Below are 22,778 nucleotides of genomic sequence, written 5' to 3' on the forward strand. Positions count from 1 at the left end.
TAACATATAACCCGTCCATTATCACAGGAGGGATCCAGTAACATATAACCCGTCCATTATCACAGGAGGGATCCAGTAACATACTGTATAACCCATCCATTATCACAGAAGGGATCCAGTAACATATAACCCGTCCATTATCAAAGGAGGGATCCAGTAACATATAACCCGTCCATTATCACAGGAGGGATCCAGTAACATATAACCCGTCCATTATCACAGGAGGGATCCAGTAACATACTGTATAACCCATCCATTATCACAGAAGGGATCCAGTAACATATAACCCGTCCATTATCAAAGGAGGGATCCAGTAACATATAACCCGTCCATTATCACAGGAGGGATCCAGTAACATATAACCCGTCCATTATCACAGGAGGGATCCAGTAACATATAACCCGTCCATTATCACAGGAGGGATCCAGTAACATACTGTATAACCCATCCATTATCACAGAAGGGATCCAGTAACATATAACCCGTCCATTATCAAAGGAGGGATCCAGTAACATATAACCCGTCCATTATCACAGGAGGGATCCAGTAACATATAACCCGTCCATTATCAAAGGAGGGATCAAGAGACATATAACCCGTCCATTATCACAGGAGGGATCCAGTAACATATAACGCATCCCTTATCACAGGAGGGATCAAGTAAAATACTGTATAACCTGTCCATTATCACAGGAGGGATCCAGTAAAATACTGTTTCCATATCGTCCTATGGCAGAACAACAACAATTGGGTAATCACATGTTTCCTACTTATAGGCAGAAGAAACAAACTTAATTAATTAATTAATTATTTCATTAACCCCCTCAAGGTGTGATAGAGGACTCCATAAAAGCACCCCTGAGACAGTAACCAGACATGTTTTTTGTTTCTTCTGCAGGCAGAAGGTTTGTTTTTCGTTTCTCAATCTGAGGGCATGGGGCTCTGGCTAGGTTTTACCTTAAGTCACCCCCTCATTCATCCGGTCATGAGAGCTATGGAGGGGAACCCAAGACATGCAGGGTAGAAGTTGATGGGTAGCCCTCACTACCCCATCGTTCCGCCAGCTCCTGGATGTGATGGCGTCCTACTCGGGCGTTTCATCGTTACCGGCCGCTCCGCAAGTCCCGCCAGGTGAGAGGACGTTTTGGCATGCCGCGCCGACATGGTAGCGGCACTTCCGGTTCCCGAACATGTGGGCGGAGTAGGCCGCGCGTCACAGAGAGGATCCCCTTTGAACTCCGCCTCGGCTTCTAATTGGTGAGTGTTCCCGGGCCGGTCATGTGACGCGTGCGGGGGGCGGTCCGCTCCAATGCGCAGGCGCCAGATTTCTCCCGGGATTGTAGGTATTTAAAGGCTGCCTGTCTTGCAGACAAGTCGCAGCACTCAGCCGGGCAGCGCCTCTGGTGATTGTTAAAGGTAGACTCCTCTCCTTTCACTGTATATTACCTCCCCCTGTTGGTTCTCATGGCGTTTTTTCCTCTCCTCCCTAGATGTCTACTATTGAGGGATCAGGGAAGAGGAAGAGGAAGGACAAGCACAGATCTTGCTCTGGATGCTCCCAGCCTTTGCCTGATGACCAAACCGGGGACATTTGTGTTAATTGCACTCCATCTACCTATAATAGCTTTCAGCAAGAAGCTAAAGATTTCTTTGGTTGGTTTAAAGGCCAAGTGGCAAATGCCTTCAGTGAGGTTTCTTCTCATACTCATGCACATAAGAAACCCAGGAAAGAATCAGTGTTACAGGTTTCATCCTCTGATGATGAGTCTGCTCTATCTGAAGGTGAAATAATATCGGGATCGGATATCTCTGACACAGGGTCTCCAGAAGATTTTTACTTATTCAATAAAGATCATTCTTCCTCTCTAATTGCTGCAGTGAAAGAGACTGTGGAAGGAGAACCCTCCTCCTCCTCTTCCTCTTATTTACCCAAAAAAGAGGCGTTTTTTTACTTCCCTCAAGTTCCACATAGAATCTTGCCTGTAGACTTTATGCAAATGGACTGATCTAAACCGGATAAAAAGCTGAACATAGGTTCTCACTTCAGAGCCATGTACAAAATAGATCCCAAGGCTTATGAATCATGGGAAGCCCCTCCTAAGGTGGATTTAGCAGTGGCACGCCTCTCTAGAAAATCTCACTTCCCAGCCGAGGAATCATCATTGCTTAAAGACGCAATGGACAGAAGGGCAGATGCAGCCATCAAAAGATCCTATGCCCTAGCAGCCCTGAATTGTAAAGCCTCCTTGGCCACAGTACCAGTAGCCAGAGCTCTACGCATCTGGCTTAGCCAACTAACCAAAGATATATCCCAAGGGGTCAAAAGAGAAGACATGTTGAAGAACATCAACGACCTCAAAAGAGCATCAGAATTCCTTGCTGATTTCCCCTTAGACACCTTACGACTTAATTCTAAGATCATGGCTACCTCTAATACAGCTCGTCGGGCCTTGTGGCTCAAAGAATGGGGAGGAGATGTTTCATCAAAATCTCATTTCTGTTCATTACCGTTCCAGGCTGAAGGTCTTTTTGGGCCCCAACTGGAGAAAATTCTGCTATCCATTAACGATTCCAAGGGACCTGCCTTTCCTCGTCCTCTAAAGAGAGGAGGGTTTCGTCCCTTTAGGATACAACAGCAGAGATCCTCACCATTCCGCAGAGGACGTCAACAAGGAAGACATCGCAGATATGGTGCTAGCAATAGCAACCAAACAGGATCGGGTAAGAAAAAGCCGATCCAAGACAAAGATAAAAACTTATGACGCCAGACCAGACGTGCCTGTAGGAGCAAGACTCCGTCATTTTGCCTCCATATGGACCAAAACAACTTCCAATGCATGGGTACAATCAGTTGTCTCAAGAGGATATGCCATAGAGTTCTCAAGTCAGCCTCCAAATACCTTCTTTATAAATTCAGGGAAACCTCATCTCCTAGAGCTGGTGCAGGACTTCATTCACAAAGGTGCCTTAGAAGAGGTTCCAGTACACCAAAGACGCTCAGGAGTGTATTCAAAGATCTTCGCAGTTCCCAAAAAAGAAGGGACATGGAGGTTAGTCATCGACCTCTCCTTCTTAAACAGGTTCATTCTTCTCAAACATTTCAAGATGGAAACCATCAGGTCTGTGACAGCGTTCCTCCAGGAGAACGATTATGCTGCAACTCTCGACCTCAGCGATGCATATCTACATATACCCATTGTTATGGGTCACCGCAAATTCCTGAGGCTGGCAATCTGGCAGGACAATACGGTTCGTCACCTTCAATTTACATGCCTTCCCTTCGGGATATCGCCTGCCCCGAGGGTGTTCAGCAAGATCGTCGTAGTACTGGCAGCCCATCTGAGACTCCAGGGAGTCTTCACAGTACCATATTTGGACGACTGGTTCATCAAAGCCCAATCGGAAGAACAACTACTCCATCACATTCATCTAACAATATCAGTGTTGGAAAATCACGGATTTATCATAAATCACCAGAAATCCCGGTTGCAGCCTTCAAAGATCTGCAGATTTCTGGGGTTCCGCCTGGACTCTTCCAAGATGAGAATCTATCTAACCGAGGAAAGAGAGGAGAAGTTGTTCCAAGGGGTCAAGAACCTGCTCTCTGCCAGCCAGTTGTCAATTCGGATGAGTATGAGAGTACTGGGTCTGATGACTTCTTCACTAGAGGCAGTGTGTTGGTCCAGGGCACACATCAGAGGTCTCCAGGGAGATCTGCTATCTCAATGGAATCGGAAGCAGGCGTCTCTAGATGCTACCATGACACTCTCCAGGACAACCAGGCAAGATCTCTCATGGTGGCTACTGAGAGACAAGATATGCTGCGGGAAAAGTCTATCCAGTGCTCCCCAAGTAGTCCTTACCACCGATGCCTCGAAACAGGGGTGGGGAGCACACATCGGAGAATTATGGACACAAGGGAGTTGGTCGACAGAAGAGTCTCGTTGTTCCTCCAATCTCAGGGAACTGAGAGCAATACACAGGGCTCTCCTCAGTTTCTCACACTTAGTCCACAATCAGAAGGTGCTGGTGCAGTCCGACAACTTGGCGGCAGTCTATTATGTGAACAAGCAGGGGGGAACAAGGTCCCCCCTCTTGATGAAAGAATGTCGAGCTCTGATGACATGGGCGGAACATCACGTCTTAGAGATACTAGCCGTTCATATCAGGGGAGTCTCCAACACAACAGCAGACTGGTTAAGTCGCCATCAAGTGGAGCCAGCCGAGTGGAGTCTTCATCCGGATTCTTTCCGCTGGGTAACCAAGAAATTCGGGTTACCAGAAATGGATGTAATGGCTTCCAGAGTCAACAAGAAACTACCTGTCTTTTGTTCCCTGAACAGAGTCGACAGACCAAACCATCTGGACGGTCTTTCCATCAGCTGGAGGAACCGATTCATTTACATCTTTCCCCCTCTCCCTCTAGTCACCAGGGTGTTGAAGAAGATACGGGAGGACCAAGCCAAAGCAATTATAATCCTACCCTTTTGGCCGAGAAGGGCTTGGTTTCAGAACGTATTGGAACTTTCGAAGGGTTTGTACGAAGAAATTCCATACCGTCAAGACCTGTTAACTCAGAATGGACTTCATCACCCAGGTCTCCACAACCTACATCTTACAGCATGGAAGCTGACAAGCAAGCTTTGAGGGATAGAGGCCTAGCAGATGATGTAGTGGAAATTCTGTTATCCTCCAAAAGACCATCCGCCATAAAGGTGTACGACAGAGTAGCTAAAGTCTTTAAAACATGGTGTAGTCGGATGGACATTAACTCTCCAGAGGTCCCTGATGTGTTAAAATTCCTTCAAGAAGAATTTGAGAAAAATCTGAAATATAACACTCTCAAAGAGCATTTTTCAGCGATTAATTCATTATATGAAGGGCGATTCTCTAACCATCCTCTTGTCAAACGGTTCTTCAGAGCAGTTAAGAATCTACGTCCAGCTGTCAAACATCCAGTGGCCTCATGGGACTTATCGTTGGTCCTGGACTCTTTAACATCCAGCCCTTTTGAGCCATTAGAGGGAATATCTATCAAGCATCTCTCCTGGAAGGCTCTCTTCTTGGTAGCAATATCAACAGCGAAACGGGTAGGAGAACTACAAGCCTTGTGTTGTAAACCCCCTTATTTAAGATGCAGCCAAAATTGTCTGATTCTACGCTTGAGTCAAGGTTTCCTGCCTAAAGTTCATTCACTAACTAATATCAGTCAGGACATCTTCCTTCCTACCCTATGTGAAGATCCTCAGAATGAAGAAGAAGAGAAATTACACCATCTCGATGTTAAAAGAACAGTTCTCTCTTATCTGGACAAAACTAAGTCCTTCAGGCAATCAGATTCCTTATTTATCCAATATCAAGGACCTAACCGGGGCAAGGCGGCCTCAAAGGCTTCACTTTCTCGTTGGATTAAGGACACTATTAGTTCCTGCTACATCATCCAAGATGCTCAACCTCCTAGGGGCATAAGGGCTCATTCCACGAGATCTACAGCCACTTCGTGGGCAGAACTGGCACAAGTATCCCTTGATAACATATGCCGGGCGGCTTCATGGGCTACGCCGAATACTTTCATCAAACACTACAAGTTGGATGTAATCACCAATAAGGAGGCGTCCTTTGGCAAAAGAGTGCTTGAAGCTGCTGTTAAGTTTTAATGCCCTCCCTAATTTTTTGTTATTGCTGTTATATCCCAATTGTTGTTGTGCTGCCATAGGACGATATGGAAAGTATAAATTTACTCACCGAAATTTCTTCTTTCCATGAGTCCGTAGGCAGCACAACATCCCACCTTATTAAAATTTTTTGTTATTGCTGCAGAACTTACATGTCTGGTTACTGTCTCAGGGGTGCTTTTATGGAGTCCTCTATCACACCTTGAGGGGGTTAATGAAATAATTAATTAAGTTTGTTTCTTCTGCCTATAAGTAGGAAACATGTGATTACCCAATCGTTGTTGTGCTGCCTACGGACTCATGGAAAGAAGAAATTTCAGTAAGTAAATTTAGACTATAACCTGTCCATTACCACAGGAGGGATCCAGTAACATATAACGCATCCATTATCACAGGAGGGATCCAGTAACATATAACCCGTCCATTATCACAGGAGGGATCCAGTAACATATAACCTGTCCATTATCACAGGGGGAATGCAGTAACATATAACCTGTCCATTATCACAGAAGGGATCCAGTAACATATAACCCGTCCATTATTACAGGAGGGATCAAGTAACATACTATATAACCTGTCCATTATCGCAGGATGGATGCAGTAACATATAACCCATCCATTATCACAGGAGGCATCCAGTAACATATAAACTGTTCATTATCACAGGAGGAATCCAGTAACATATAACCCGTCCATTATCACAGGAAGGGCCCAGTAACATATAACCCGTCCATTATCACAGGAAGGATCCAGTAACATACTGTATAACCCGTCCATTATCACATGAGGGATCCAGTAACATATAACCCACCGATTATCACAGGAGGGATCCAGTAACATATAACCCGTCCATTATCACAGGAAGGATCCAGTAACATATAACCCGTCCATTATCACAGGAAGGGCCCAGTAACATAACCCGTCCATTATCACAGGAAGGATCCACTAACATACTGTATAACCCGTCCATTATCACAGGAGGGATCCAGTAACATATAACCCGTCCATTATTACAGGAGGGATCAAGTAACATACTATATAACCTGTCCATTATCGCAGGATGGATGCAGTAACATATAACCCATCCATTATCACAGGAGGCATCCAGTAACATATAAACTGTTCATTATCACAGGAGGAATCCAGTAACATATAACCCGTCCATTATCACAGGAAGGGCCCAGTAACATATAACCCGTCCATTATCACAGGAAGGATCCAGTAACATACTGTATAACCCGTCCATTATCACATGAGGGATCCAGTAACATATAACCCACCGATTATCACAGGAGGGATCCAGTAACATATAACCCGTCCATTATCACAGGAAGGATCCAGTAACATATAACCCGTCCATTATCACAGGAAGGGCCCAGTAACATAACCCGTCCATTATCACAGGAGGGATCCAGTAACATACTGTATAACCCGTCCTTTATCACAGGAGGGATCCAGTAACATATAACCCACCGATTATCAAAGGAGGGATCCAAAAACATACCGTATAACCTGTACATTATTACAGGATGGATTCAGTAACATATAACCCGTCCATTATCAAAGGAGGGATCCAGTAACATAAAACCCGTCCATTATCACAATAGGGATCCAGTAACATATAACCCGTCCATTATCACAGGAGGGATCCAGTAACATATAACCCGTCCATTATTACAGGAGGGATCCAGTAACATACTGTATAACCCGTCCATTATTACAGGAGGAATGCAGTAACATACTGTATAACCCGTCCATTATCACAGAAGGGATCCAGTAACATATAATCCATCCATTATCAAAGGAGGGATCCAGTAACATATAACCTGTCCATTATCAAAGGAGGGATCCAGTAACATACTGTATAACCTGCCATTATCCCAGAAGGGATGCAGTAACATATTACCCGTCCATTATCACAGGAGGCATCCAGTAACATATAACCCATCCATTATCACAGGATGAATCCAGTAACATATAATGCGTCCATTATCACAGGAGGGATCCAGTAACATATAACCCGTTCATTATCACAGGAGGGATCCAGTAACATATAACCTGTCCATTATCACAGGAGGGATCAAGTAACATATAACCCGTCCATTATCACAGGAGGGATCCAGTAACATATAACCCGTCCATTATTACAGGAGGGATCCAGTAACATACTGTATAACCCGTCCATTATCACAGGAGGGATCCAGTAACATACTTTATAACCCGTCCATTATCGCAGGATGGATCCAGTAACATGTAATGAGTCCATTATCACAGGAAGGATCCAGTAACATACTGTATAACCTGTCCATTATCACAGGAGGGATCCAGTAACATATAACGCATCCATTATCACAGGAGGGATCCAGTAACATATAACCCGTCCATTATCACAGGAAGGATCCAGTAACATATAACTCGCCCATTATCACAGAAGGGATCCAGTAACATATAACCCGTCCATTATTACAGGAGGGATCCAGTAACATACTGTATAACCTGTCCATTATCACAGGAGGGATGCAGTAACATATAACCCGTCCATTATCACAGCAGGGATCCGGTAACATACTGTATAACCCATCCATTATCAAAAGAGGGATCCAATAACATACCCTATAACCCGTCCATTATCACAGGAGGGATCCAGTAACATACCGTATAACCCATCCATTATCACAGTAGAGATCCAGTAATATATAACCCGTCCATTATCACAGGATGGATCCAGTAACATATAACCCTTTAATTATCACAGGAGGGATCCAGTAACATATAACCCTTCCATTATCACAGGAGGGATCCAGTAACATATAACCCGTCCATTATCACAGGAGGGATCCAGTAACATTTCACCCCTCCATTATCACAGGAGGGATCCAGTAACATATAACCCATCTATTATCACAGGAGGGATCCAGTAACATATAACCCCTCCATTATCACAGGAGGGATCATGTTACATACAACCCGTCCATTATTACAGGAGGGATCCAGTAACATATAAACCGTCCATTATCACAGGAGGGATCCAGTAACATATAACCCGTCCATTATCACAGGAGGGATCCAGTAACATATAAACCGTCCATTATCACAGGAGGAATCCAGTAACATATAACCCCTCCATTATCACAGGAGGGATCCAGTAACATATAACCCCTCCATTATCACAGGAGGGATCCAGTAACATATAACCCATCTATTATCACAGGAGGGATCCAGTAACATATAACCCCTCCATTATCACAGGAGGGATCATGTTACATATAACCCGTCCATTATTACAGGAGGGATCCAGTAACATATAAACCGTCCATTATCACAGGAGGAATCCAGTAACATATAACCCGTCCATAATCACAGGAGGGATCCAGTAACATACTGTATAACCCGTCCATTATCACAGGAGGGATCCAGTAACATACTGTACAACCCGTCCATTATCACAGGAGGGATCCAGTTACATATAACCCGTCCATTATCACAGGAGGGATCCAGTAACATATAACCCTTTAATTATCACAGGAGGGATCCAGTAACATATAACCCGTCCATTATCAAAGGAGGGATCCAGTAACATATAACCCGTCCATTATCACAGGAGGGATCCAGTAACATATAACCCCTCCATTATCACAGGAGGGATCCAGTAACATATAACCCATCTATTATCACAGGAGGGATCCAGTAACATATAACCCCTCCATTATCACAGGAGGGATCATGTTACATACAACCCGTCCATTATTACAGGAGGGATCCAGTAACATATAAACCGTCCATTATCACAGAAGGAATCCAGTAACATATAACCCCTCCATTATCACAGGAGGGATCCAGTAACATATAACCCCTCCATTATCACAGGAGGGATCCAGTAACATATAACCCATCTATTATCACAGGAGGGATCCAGTAACATATAACCCGTCCATTATTACAGGAGGAATCCAGTAACATATAACCCGTCCATTATTACAGGAGGAATCCAGTAACATATAACCCGTCCATTATCACAGGAGGGATCCAGTAACATACTGTATAACCCGTCCATTATCACAGGTGGGATGCATTAAAATATAACCCGTCCATTATCACAGGAGGGATCCAGTTACATATAACCCGTCCATTATCACAGGAGGGATCCAAAAAAATACCGTATAACCTGTCCATTATTACAGGATGGATTCAGTAACATATAACCCGTCCATTATCACAGGAGGGATCCAGTAACATATAACCCGTACATTATCACAAGAGGGATCCAGTAACAAATAACCCGTTCATTATCACAGGAGGGATCCAGTAACATATAACCCGTCCATTATCACAGGAGGAATCCAGTAACATTTAACCCGTCTATTATCACAGGAGGGATCCAGTAACCTATAACCCGTCCATTATCACAGGAGGGATCTAGTAACATATAAGCCGTCCAATATCACAGGAGGGATCCAGTAACATATAACCCCTCCATTATTACAGGAGGGATCCAGTAACATACTGTCTAACCCGTCCATTATCACAGGAGGAATCCAGTAACATACTGTATAACCAGTCCATTATCACAGGAGGGATCCAGTAACATACTGTATAATCTGTCCATTATAACATGAGGGATCCAGTAACATATAACCCGTCCATCATTACTGGAGGGATCCAGTAACATACTGTATAACCCGTCCATTATTACAGGAGGGATGCAGTAACATACTGTATAACCCGTCCATTATTACAGGAGGGATCCAGTAACATACTGTATAACCCGTCCATTATCACTGGAGGGATCCAGTAACATATAACCCGTCCATTATCACTGGAGGGATCCAGTAACATATAACCCGTCCATTATCACAGGAGGGATCCAGTAACATATAACCCGTCCATTATCACAGGAGGGATCCAGTAACATACTGTATAACCCGTCCATTATCACTGGAGGGATCTAGTAACATTTAACTCGTCCATTATCACAGGAGGGATCCAGTAACATGAGACCAGGATACATATAACCCACCCATTATCACAGGAGGGATCCAGTAACATACCGTATAACCTGTCCATTATCACAGGAGGGATCCAGTAACATATAACCCGTCCATTATCACAAGAGGGATCCAGTAACATATAACCCGTCCATTATCACAGGAGGGATCCAGTAACATATAACCCGTCCATTATCACAAGAGGGATCCAGTAACATATAACCCGTCCATTATCACAGGAGGGATCCAGTAACATATAACCCGTCCATTATCACAGGAGGGATCCAGTAACATATAACCCGTCCATTATCACAGGAGTTATCCAGTAACATATAACCCATCCATTATCACAGGAGGGATCCAGTAACATATAACCCGTCCATTATCACAAGAGGGATCCAGTAACATATAACCCGTCCATTATCACAGGAGGGATCCAGTAACATATAACCCGTCCATTATCACAGGAGGGATCCAGTAACATATAACCCGTCCATTATCACAGGAGTGATCCAGTAACAAATAACCCGTTCATTATCACAGGAGAGATCGAGTAACATATAACCGGTCTATTATCACAGGAGGGATCCAGTAACCTATAACTCGTCCATTATCACAGGAGGGATCCAGTAACCTATAACCCGTCCATTATCACAGGAGGCATCCAGTAACATATAACCCGTCCATTATTACAGGAGGGATCCAGTAACATACTTTATAAACCGTCCATTATCACAGGAGGGATCCAGTAACATGAGACCAGGATACAACAAGAGCATTATAACAATGGGGCCAGAGGAACACCAGAGTATTAAAGAAATCCTTTACCATAGAAGGGATCCAATAAGAACAGACAACAAATCCAATACTACAGTAGTAGAAGGAAATTAATACACTCATGCCGTTACTGGATCCTTCCTATGATGTCAGACTTGAGCTGTATACTGGTATAGCGGGGGGAGTAGTAGTAGCTGTAGAAGTGCTGGAACTGTATATTGGTAAATTGGGGGGGATTAGTAGTTGCTGTAGTAGTGCTGGAGCTGTATAGTGGAGGTAGTAGTAGTTGTAGTAGTGCTGGAGCTGTATGTGGTGTCCCACCACAGGAGTTTTTTTGTCTTTTCTGTGCACCTGTCAAAAAGCCTTTTCTCTCAGGTTAGAGTGGTGATCAGGTATTCTGAAGTTTCACCACTAGGTGTCAGTGTTTTCTTTTTTTTTTTAAATTCTTTATTTTGAAGTCGTAGGCAAGGAAAAAACGGACACACACACCTGTCTCCCATCAAGGACACGAGACAGGGCCGTAAGCAACATCTGTCGCATAAATCTGACAACTTAATAATAGTTAACGAAGAATCAGAACAAAGGAGAAACGGTATTAACATGACGTAGACTCAAACAATACAGCCCATTAGCCAATGTAAAGAGACAAGGCCGGTGGCCGAGCCCCCCTCCACAACCTCTATAAATTTTTGGAAGATAGTACTGTAGGTTCCCTACATAGGAGCCCGCCTCCACCCACGCCAAAGCGTTGAGGGAGGGAGGAAAACACCAAGAAATAACAAGAAGAAAAAAAAAAGGAAGAGGAAAGAAAGAATAAAGAGAAGTAAGAATAACGAGAAGGGGAGGGAAAAAGAGAGCAAAGAGGGGGGAGAAGCAGGGAGGACACAGGGAAAGGTCAGGAAGGGATAGGATAGGGTGGACAGAGGTTGTGACTACCCCCACCGCGGGCCCAGGCAGACCACGTCGCCCAGATCCCATGTCCGGGCGAGGACTCAAGACTATATGTAGCAATTAGGTCGGGCAAGTCCCACTCACCATGGTGAGGTAATCTGGAGAGTCTTTGAACTCCATCCAAGGGAACCACGTGGCGGTGAACCTTGCATTGGAGTCGTGAAGTGAGGAGGTGAGATCCTCCATATGCATTAGGTCATTGACCTTGGCAATCCAGAGCGTAACAGGGGGAGGAGAGTCTTTTTTCCAGCAAAGAGGAATGCAAAGTCTCGCTGCCATCACCAGAAATTTCAGCAAAGATTTCCTGTAGAGCGCAGTCGGGATTGAGCAATGATGCAGGAGGAACAGAGCTGGGGACAGCTCAAATGATACCCCAGTCACCTTCCTAACAATTCTGCATACTGCATCCAAGAAGGGTGCTAATAGAGGGCAGGACCAAAAAATATGTAGGTGTGTACCCTTAGAAGTGCCGCACCTCCAGCACAAAGGATCAACCTCCGGCCAAATCGAATGAAGTTTTGCAGGTACTCTGTACCACCTGGTGAGTATTTTGTATCCCGTCTCCTGGTATCTGGTACACATGGACGACCCGTGGACTAGAGTGAGAATGCGGTCCCTCTGAGCCGTGGATAATGAAAGCCCCAGGTCCCCCTCCCACTTCAAGAGAAACTCCGGGGGTTCCGAATCCGGAGGTGCCATCAGGAGTGCGTAAGTGTGCGAAAGGGTATGTCTCATGGGTCCCTTCTCCAGGCAGAGCGTCTCAAATGGAGTGGGAGACGTGGCATATGAGGAGGCCAATGGTAATGTGCCTAGAAAGTGTTTGACCTGGATGACCCTCCAGGGCCCCAAGGGGACAGGATCTGTGACCCCCCCTAGCCCCTCCGCCGAAACCCATCCCGAGCCCACCCGGAATGAGGACAGCCTAAACCTGTTCGCCCCCACCCAGGACCTAAACACCGGGTCAGTGAGGCCTGATGGGAAAGCGGGATTGCCCAACACAGGAAAACATGGTGATCGGGAAGGGAGCATGTGGGATCGGCTAATTGTGGCTGCGCAGGCAAGAATGGTCGGGCCGATGGTAGGGTGCACCCTAAGGGAGGGGACAGTGGACGGGTGCAGCCACGGGAGACAGAAGAGGGGGACGTTCGTGAAGGACTGCTCAACTCCCACCCATGGCTTTGTGTCCCCATGTCTGCACCAATCCACAACCCTTGTCAACAGGGCTGCCTGGTGATATAGTTTCAGGTCGGGCAACCCCACCCCGTCCTGGGACTTAGGGCGGCAGAGTATGGTCCGACGCAGACGGGCTGGTTTGTTGTTCCACACGAAGCTCGTCTGCATGGAGGTCACTGCTTTGAAAAAAAGAGACTGGGATCTTAGTAGGGATGCACTGGAAGACATACAAGAATTTAGGTAGGATTGTCATCTTGAGGATGGCGCACCTCCCGAACCACGAGAAATAACCCCCGGACCACGTCGCACACTGAGATTGTATTAGGGATAGCAAGGGGGGAAAATTTAGAGAGTATAATTTACGGAGATCTGGGGGAAGACGGATTCCAAGGTACTTGATCGCGTCTTTTGCCCACCGGAAGCGGAAGGAACTCCGTAGTCCAGACACCACCAACTCTGAAAGGCCAACATTCAGGGCCTCTGATTTGGAAAAGTTGATTTTGAAGTTGGATAGACGAGCAAAGTCCTCCAATTCTCTCATCAAGGAGGGGAGGGAAATTGTCGGGTTTGTAATAAAGAAAAGTAAATCGTCTGCGTATGCAGCGACCTTGTGGGTGGTGTCCTGGACCGGAACCCCCCCCCACATCCGGATGGTCCCGGATTTTGCACAAGAAGGGTTCTAAGACCAAGATAAAGATAAGGGGGGATAGGGGGCAACCCTGCCTAGTCCCATTTTTTATTTCAAACTCATCAGAGAGGAGACCATTCACCCCAACACGAGCCCTCGGAGTATGATATAGAGCAGTGATCCAATTCATGAAATTGTGACCAAGGCCCAGGTAAGCGAGGGTCTCCACCATAAAGGTCCAATTGATCCTATCGAATGCTTTTTCAGCATCGGTGAATAGTAACATCAACGGTAGATCTGAGAGTTTTGCTTTTTGGATCAAGTCTATGGCCCTTATGGTGTTGTCCCTGGCCTCCTGACCTGCCATAAAGCCAACCTGGTCAGGGTGAATGGTCCCCTCCAAAACCGCGGCAAGTCTAGTAGCAAGGATCTTGGAAAAGAGCTTAAGGTCCGCGTTAAGTAATGATATGGGATGATAGGAACTACACAGGGTGCTATCCCTCCCCTCCTTGGGTATCACTGAAATGTGTGCGCGTATGGTGTCCAGGGGCAATGTTCCTGCGTCGGAGACCGCGTTAAAGGCCATAACAAAGTGCGGGACCAGTTGCGCTTGGAATAGCTTGTAGTAAGCCAATGGGAACCCGTCTGGGCCCGGTACCCTCCCCGTTTTGGAATCCAGAATAGCCCTCGCCAGCTCACCAGTGGAGATGGGCTGTTCTAATGCCTCCACCACTGTCTCCTCCAATTTAGGCAATCCCGAGTCCACTAAGTAAACCCGAATACGTTCCTTGAAGTCAAGACCATTCGTGGTGGGGCTGGTCGAGTCCACAGAATAAAGGCCTACTCCACCAGACCTCAGCCGCACATCGCATACGAGATCCATTAGCCTGAAGAAGGCCCGGGAAGGGCCGAAAGCTTGCCTTACTATTATGATCTCTATTGCATAATATCTCCTATTGGTCGGAGTATACACTAATAATTTCTTCACTGTACAATAAACTTTTTTCACTTCTGCATAACATTGAGTGCCGTGGATTTTACTACTTCACAGAATAAAGGCCAGCGTATTATGTTCGGAACGCCTCTGCGATAGCCGACGGGAGGTTTGTCAGTGTTTTCTATGTGTTTATGTATTGCACAGCTGAAGTCAGTGTTGGGTTAATGTTTTATGTATACCATGTGTTTTGTGCTAACCAATAGGAGGTGCTCTTTTGTTTGAGCCTATTATCTTTCTCCTGCAAACACTTATCACAAATTACACGGATCTCATTAGAATTCTATGGGGGAATCCGTGCCGCGATCTCACCCCAGTTATGATATGGCCGGATTGTAACAGATTGCGGATCCATGAAAAAACGAACATGTGAATAGTTCAATAGAAAGCAATGGGCTAAAAAATTGTCTGTGATCACTGACAACTTCACGGAACGTGTGAATAAGGCCTAAGGAATGGAAGAAAACCGTTAAGATGACTGAGAGAAGTGACAATCTCCATACAGTTGTTGTTCTTCAGCCTTGTGCTGCATAGCAACTTAATCATTCTAGCCTCTGGGCCACCATACAATGCAAGACAACGAGCCACACTACAATCCTAGCCAGATGATGGTGAGAGCTGCCATGTGCCTCCCCTCCGGGCTCTGTACCTCAGCTGCAACGGGCTGTTCACGCTGTGGAGACCACACCATGACAGGAGGAGATACCAGTAATTATATAGACATACAGATAAAGAAGGCCTCTTACCGATCCATCACACCTGCAGAGTCTCCGCTCCTCCCACGGCTCGGGGCCAGAGAGTCCAACTCATCAAAGAATATAATGCAGGGAGAAGCTGCCTGAGCCCTGGAAAATACTGTAGAGAGAAGACAATGAAAAGATACCCCTGCTGGAAGGAGGGGCGGGAGCAGAGGCCGGGCCCGGCTGGAAGGAGGGGCGGGAGCAGAGGCCAGGCCCAGCTAGAAGGAGGGGTGGGAGCAAAGACCGCGCCTGGCTGGAAGGAAGGGCAGGAGCAGAGGCCGGGCCCGGCTAGGAGGAGCGGCGGGAGCAGACGCCAGGCTCAGCTAGAAGGAGGGGCGGGAGCAGACACAGAGCCCGGCTGGAAGGAAGGGCGGGAGCAGAGGCCGGGCCCGGCTGGAAGGAGGGGCGGGAGCAGAGGCCAGGCTCAGCTAGAAGGAGGGGCGGGAGCAGACACAGAGCCCGGCTGGAAAGAGGGGCAGGAGCAGAGGCCAGGCTCAGCTAGGAGGAGCGGCGGGAGCAGACGCCAAGCCCGGCTGGAAGAAATGGCGGGAGCAGAGGCCGGGCCTGGCTGGAAGGAAGAGCGGGATCAGACGCACGGCCTGAGCCCTGCGGGGAAGAGGACGGAGGCAAAGAAGGGGGTCTTGGCGTGCTCTCACCTTCACGGACATTCTCCTCACTCTGCCCCACATACATATTTATTAATTCTGGTCCCTTCACACTGCAAAGAAAATAATTCTTTTGTTATAAAAAACACAGGACCTGGTGCCCCCCCCCACCCCCTCAGCTGGATAATTGAAATGGCGGTCAGGTGTCCCAGCTGCCATTTACTCCCTCACTGTCACTAGTAATTCAGGTCTAGCCGCACGCATCCACGCTGCATGCAGTATAGATCCGGCCACTAGGGGAGGCACATGCACCCTGCCCAGATTTAAAGGCTCAGTGCTTTAATTATCCCTAGCTGTGGTATATAAGGAGGCTTCCTGCCCATGTGCCCTGCCTGAGCGTCAAGGTCCTTTAGTCCTGTTAGGGTCTGTGACTGCTGTTATTGCAAGAGCCTCCTCCACCCGCATTAACCTCCTACAGAGTTTCTGCATTCCTAGTGGAAACACCACAGAAGGACTACAGAAACCAACAGGGAGTGGAGGGCCAGACAGCAGGATCAGGACATGGAAACACCACAGCAGGAATACAGAAAGTGTCCTGATGTTCCCCAGTATAAACCTGACCCGTTGTTTATAGCAGCTACCCGTTTCTGCACCTGTGTGACCTCACACCTGGTGTGTCCAGTCTGTTTGAATAGACGGTCACATGGCACTGTGGGCTCACGTCCGAGGATCCTGACAATAATGGCTGCTTAAAAGCATCGTTCAGGATTTAAAAAACAAAAAAACAGCTTTCTTACAAAAACAGTGCCACATCTGCCCTCATGTATTAAAGCCTAGATCCATTCATTTCAATGGAACACAACTGCAATACTAAATAAAACCTGAGGACAAGAGTGGTGCTGTTTCCTCTAATTCGTGATCAGCACACCTGACCCCTACACACTTAAAGAGAAGCCCCACCTCCTGACCCCTACACACTCACAGAGCATCCAAACCACCTACACACATTTAGAGAATCCCCACCACCTGCACAACCACCATCTGGCCCCTACACACTCACAGAGCACCCCCACCAACTGCACGCTCACAGGGCATCCCCACCATCTAACCCCAACACACTTGCAGGGCACTCCCACCACCTACACACTCACAGAGCATTCCCACCACCTACCTCCTACACTCACCATTCACTGTTGCAGAGCACATGTAATACCTATCAACCTACCCCCACCACACACCCACTGAGCACACCTACCTGAGGAAGGTCATGGCACATTCTGTGGCAACAGCTTTGGCTAGCAATGTTTTTCCAGTTCCAGGAGGACCATAAAGTAAAATTCCTGACCTATTGAGCCCCAAAGTGAACATTTCAGGGTGCTCCAGGGGGAACTGCACTGTGTCCAAGAGCTGACGCTTAGCTTCTTCTAATCCACCAACATCTGTCCAGTGCACACAAGGAACCTGGGAGAAGAGAGAAGAACAGGTACATGTGGTGGACACATGGCGTACTACAAGACCCAGGCAGTATACCAGCACACTGAGGGGTCAAGGCCCACCATATTTATTTCACTTACAGAATCACTACTATGACTACTGTCCTACACATCTACTGAGGCCAAATAACCTTTCAACAATGGTGAATTCCTTGGCGCTCAAACCTCTTGGCAAGGTCACTCCACTTTAATCAAGAGGCAGAGATTCCCAGTATCATTGCCAACCAGATGTGTTCTTTATTGCTACGCGTTTCAAGGGTTAACCACCCTCTTCATCAGGCTCAAGGGGTGGTTAACCCTTGAAACGCGTAGCAATAAAGAACACATCTGGTTGGCAATAATACTGGGAATCTCTGCCTCTTGATTGAAGTGGAGTGACCTTGCCAAGAGGTTTGAGCGCCAAGGAATCCATCATTGTTGCAGGGTTATTTGGATTTTGGTCCCGATCTCATCCAGGGAAATTGGAAGGTGGAAGGCAGCAGCCCTCCTTATACACCTACAAGCCTACATTAGAGCCGTGCCTAATACGTACGACCTAACCAGGTGAGTGTGCATGTGTATGAATTTGCACATGCACATCTGACAGGGTTAATCCGTCTGCACATGCAGCGCCACTGTGTTTTCTTTTTTTCTTTTCATGTGCAACATCTACTGAGGCAAAACAGTCAAAAAGGGCGGAAGAGAGAACAAGCTGCTCAAGACTGACAGGCACCTCCTTTGGCCTCTCATAGTGTTCCATCTAGACTGGTGGGCCTTATTACTATATTGAGGTACAGTGGGAGGCCTATACTATATGGAAACATAGAAGACTGTTGGCAGAAAAAGGCCACTTGGCCCATCTAGTCTGCCCTTTTAGTATTTTCAAACACAACATATATAACAACACAATATAACTCCAAGTAAATGAAACTTCTGTGACATGAGACTGTCCACTTAGGATGCAGCACTGACTGACACTCACTGTCACCTGCAGTCAGCAAGAACCCCTGAATAACGGAGGGTCCTGCAGGTGGGGAGCACACACCACTTCTCACTACCTAGGCTTTCTAGCTGATGTTTTGGTCACTTTTGAATGTTGGTGGTGCTTTTACACTTGTGGTAGCATGAGACGGACTCTACAACTAGAGATGAGCAAACTGCTCGGACTTTTGGTCCGAAAGCAGTTCGCTCTCTCATCACGCCTTTGATCCCGGCCACATACTTGCGCTCACGGGAATATGCGGCCAGGATAATCCAGGGAATCCCTGTTGAATTCCCTTGAATACCCTGGCCGCATATTCGCGGGAGCGCAAGTATGTGGCCGGGATCAAAGGAGTGATGAGAGAGCGCTGATGCAATTGGACCAAAAGTCCGACGGTCCGCTCATCTCTATCTACAACCCACACAAGTGGCTCAGGTAGTGCAGCTCATCCAGGATGGCACATCAACGCAAGCTATGGCAAGAAGGTTTGCTGTGTCTATCAGCGTAGGAGACAGGTCAGTACACCAGAAGACAGGCCAGTACACAGGAGACGTGGAGGAGGCCATAGGAGGGCAACAACCCAGCGGCAGGACCGCTACCTGTGCCTCTGTGCAAGGAGGAACGGGTTAGAAACTGACTCCATGTGGATGTTATGACGTCCACAGATGGAGGTTGTGGTCACAGCCCAACACAGTGCAGGACTCTTGGCATTTACCAGAGAACACCACGATTGGCAGATTTACCACTGGCGCCCCCTGTGCTCCTCACAGATGAGAGCAGGATCACACTGAGCATGTGACAGAGTCTGGAGACGCGGTGGAGAGCGATCTGCTGCCTGCAACATCCTTCAGCATGAGCGGTCTGGCAGGGGGTCTGTAATGGTGTGTGTGTGTGGGTGGGGTATCTCTTTGGGGGGCAGCACAGCCCTCCATGTGCTGCCAGAGGTAGCCTGACTGCCATTAGGTAGCGAGATCCTCCAAGCCCTTGTGAGACCATATGCAGGTGCGGTTGGGGTTCCTCCTAATGCAGGACAATGCTAGACCTCATGTGGCTGCAGTGTGTCAGCAGTTCCTACAAGATGGAGGCAGTGAAGCTATGGACTGGCCGCCCGTTCCCCAGACCTGAATCCCATTGAGCACATGGGGGACATCATGTCTCGCTCCATCCACCAATGTCACGTTGCAGCGCATACTGTCCAGGCCTGGGAGGAGATCCCTAAGGAAACCATTGGCAATCTCATCAGGAGCATGCCGGGGCCTTGTAGGGAGGTCATACACCTCATCAGGAGCATGTCCAGGCCTTGTAGGGAGGTCATACACCTCATCAGGAGCATGTCCAGGCCTTGTAGGGAGGTCATACACCTCATCAGGAGCATGCCCGGGCCTTGTAGGGAGGTCATACACCTCATTAGGAGCATGTCCAGGCCTTGTAGGGAGGTCATACACCTCATCAGGAGCATGTCCAGGCCTTGTAGGGAGGTCATACACCTCATCAGGAGCATGCCTGGGCCTTGTAGAGAGGTCATACACCTCATCAGGAGCATGTCCAGGCCTTGTAGGGAGGTCATACACCTCATCAGGAGCATGCCTGGGCCTTGTAGAGAGGTCATACACCTCATCAGGAGCATGTCCAGGCCTTGTAGGGAGGTCATACACCTCATCAGGAGCATGTCCAGGCCTTGTAGGGAGGTCATACACCTCATCAGAAGCATGTCCAGGCCTTGTAGAGAGGTCATACACCTCATCAGGAGCATGCCCGCGGCCTTGTATATATATATATATATATATACACACATACACACACAGGGGTAATTTCCTTCACCTATTGATTCACCCCTAGGAATAATGACCCTGACCTCATACAGTCATGGATGGTAACGCCTGGACCTGGCCCACTTTTTTTATAACTTACTTTATTGACATTTTTAAAAATAGACAATAGAAATGCAGAAAAATGTAGTAACAATCAAACAAAATGACTGTATCGGCAGTACAATACAATACATGCCACTCAACAAAAAGAAAATCGAACATAACTAGAAGAACAATAACTGCTGCAAGGTTACCAATGAAAGTACTTGATATACACCTGCAATGAGACGTAGATCAACTTCCAATGGGCACAACTAAGACACCTCCTAGCATCAACCATCTCCTGTGCTATCAACCCACTTAGCTTACAACCTAAGCAATAGTCATAAATTCCATCAGAATATGCTCCATTTGATAACTGAACTGAACTTGAGCTTTAATTTCTAGTAGAGTTCCTATTACTCTTCCAATTCTGCTCAATTCTATTTCTAGCTACTAATAAAACATGATGACATATGGATAGATCCTCTGTACCAAGGGTCAAAAGAGCCATACTAGGACCCCATATAAGAAAGCCCAATATCTTCCAATCATGTTTGGATATCTTGCCAGAATGAGAGTATGCCGCTACAATCCCACCACACACAAAGAGAGTGCCAGGATTATTAGGGCATCTCCACCACAGAAGTCTAGGGGGGAAATCTTTGACCATCTGTAAGAAGTCATATACCAGCGGTACAGTATTTTCCGGGAAGACTCCAGATGGCCAATACAATGGGATATTTTAGGTACACATTGGAAATTCTGTGCCCACTGGACTTCTGAGAATGATCTGCCCAACTCCCATTTCCATTTAGATATAAAGTGAAGCAGAGCAGGGATAGCCATTAGAGCCATACATGCCCCAGAGATTCCCTTAACCTGCATTTTACCCTTTGTAAAGTATGTTTCATATAAAGATAAGATATATCAGATAAGGGAAATTTAGAGATACCTCAACTATAATTATAGTGGTCTCTGGGTGAGAGCCCAGATTTACTTGATAGATGGGCAAATTCTACTAAACGCCCTTCTTCACATATGTTACCTGACATGGTGATCCCCTGAGCTATTCAGCGGCTATAATTTGAATCAGGGATGAGACTTTTAATGACTTGCGGTGGCACATGTAAGTACCTTGTAGGGAAAAGTGAAGCAACCACCACCTCCTTGTCGCACACCTGAAGCCCTGCTCTAATCATGGGGGATGATATGTCAGTTTGGATGCATGAAATTCTGGAGACCCATAATGCTGACCTGAGGTTGAGGTACGGGGTAAGCTCCTCTTCAATCTCCAGCCAATGCTGAGGAGAATCACATGCATAACCAGTTGTGTGTTTGGTCTAAGATAGTCACCTGATAGTATGCCGCAACACCAGGGCACCCAAGTCGTCTCTGTTGGACAGAGTAACAGAGTATTTTTGCATTAACCCTCACTCTTTGACCCTGCCAGATAAATTTGATTAGTATGGATTGTATTTTTTATTAAGGGTGGCAGTGGCCTGGACCACTCTTCTAATAAGGCACTTCTATTCTCTGGGTGCCATTCTTTACCTCTGTCTGAAGAAAACCAATCATTGTAGAAAAATGGGATGGAAGAGATTGAGATGGGACAACTAACATTGTAACATTGTAGAAAAGACTCAACCTTTTGACACAAATGGAGATGTAAGGGTATAATGTGAGTGCACTATAGCAATAGTATATACTATTACTATATAATAGTAATAGTCGGCTCTCTAGTAAAAACCCTTTTGTAATAGACGAAAAGAATGATATTGATGGTATAAACCTGTTAGGTGTTTACTAAAGTGCTTGACACATATACTGTATAATCCAACAAAGATACTAAAAACAATACTCATATGAACATAAGTATAAAATACAACGATAAAATAAAAGTATATACGACCTAAACGTCAAAAGATGCATGCTATTCTCCACTT

The 22,778-nt window shown here is 46.5% G+C and overlaps 1 protein-coding gene across 2 annotated transcripts in view; it reads right to left on the bottom strand.

Moving 5' to 3' along the window:
* PEX6 (peroxisomal biogenesis factor 6) overlaps positions 1–22,778 on the bottom strand; it is an 88,874-nt gene that overhangs the window by 9,396 nt on the left and 56,700 nt on the right. Inside the window, exons 11-13 of one of the 2 annotated variants that reach the window (XM_069954395.1) lie at positions 17,784–17,989; positions 16,580–16,641; positions 15,930–16,038 (exon numbers count right to left, since the gene is read on the bottom strand). In XM_069954395.1, coding sequence (XP_069810496.1) covers positions 15,930–16,038; positions 16,580–16,641; positions 17,784–17,989 — 377 coding nt within the window. The remainder of the gene's footprint in view (positions 1–15,929; positions 16,039–16,579; positions 16,642–17,783; positions 17,990–22,778) is intronic. The other variant, XM_069954396.1, reaches the window with a different exon arrangement.

Source organism: Dendropsophus ebraccatus, chromosome 15 (genome assembly GCF_027789765.1).
Source record: "Dendropsophus ebraccatus isolate aDenEbr1 chromosome 15, aDenEbr1.pat, whole genome shotgun sequence".
NCBI classification, from domain to species: domain Eukaryota; kingdom Metazoa; phylum Chordata; class Amphibia; order Anura; family Hylidae; genus Dendropsophus; species Dendropsophus ebraccatus.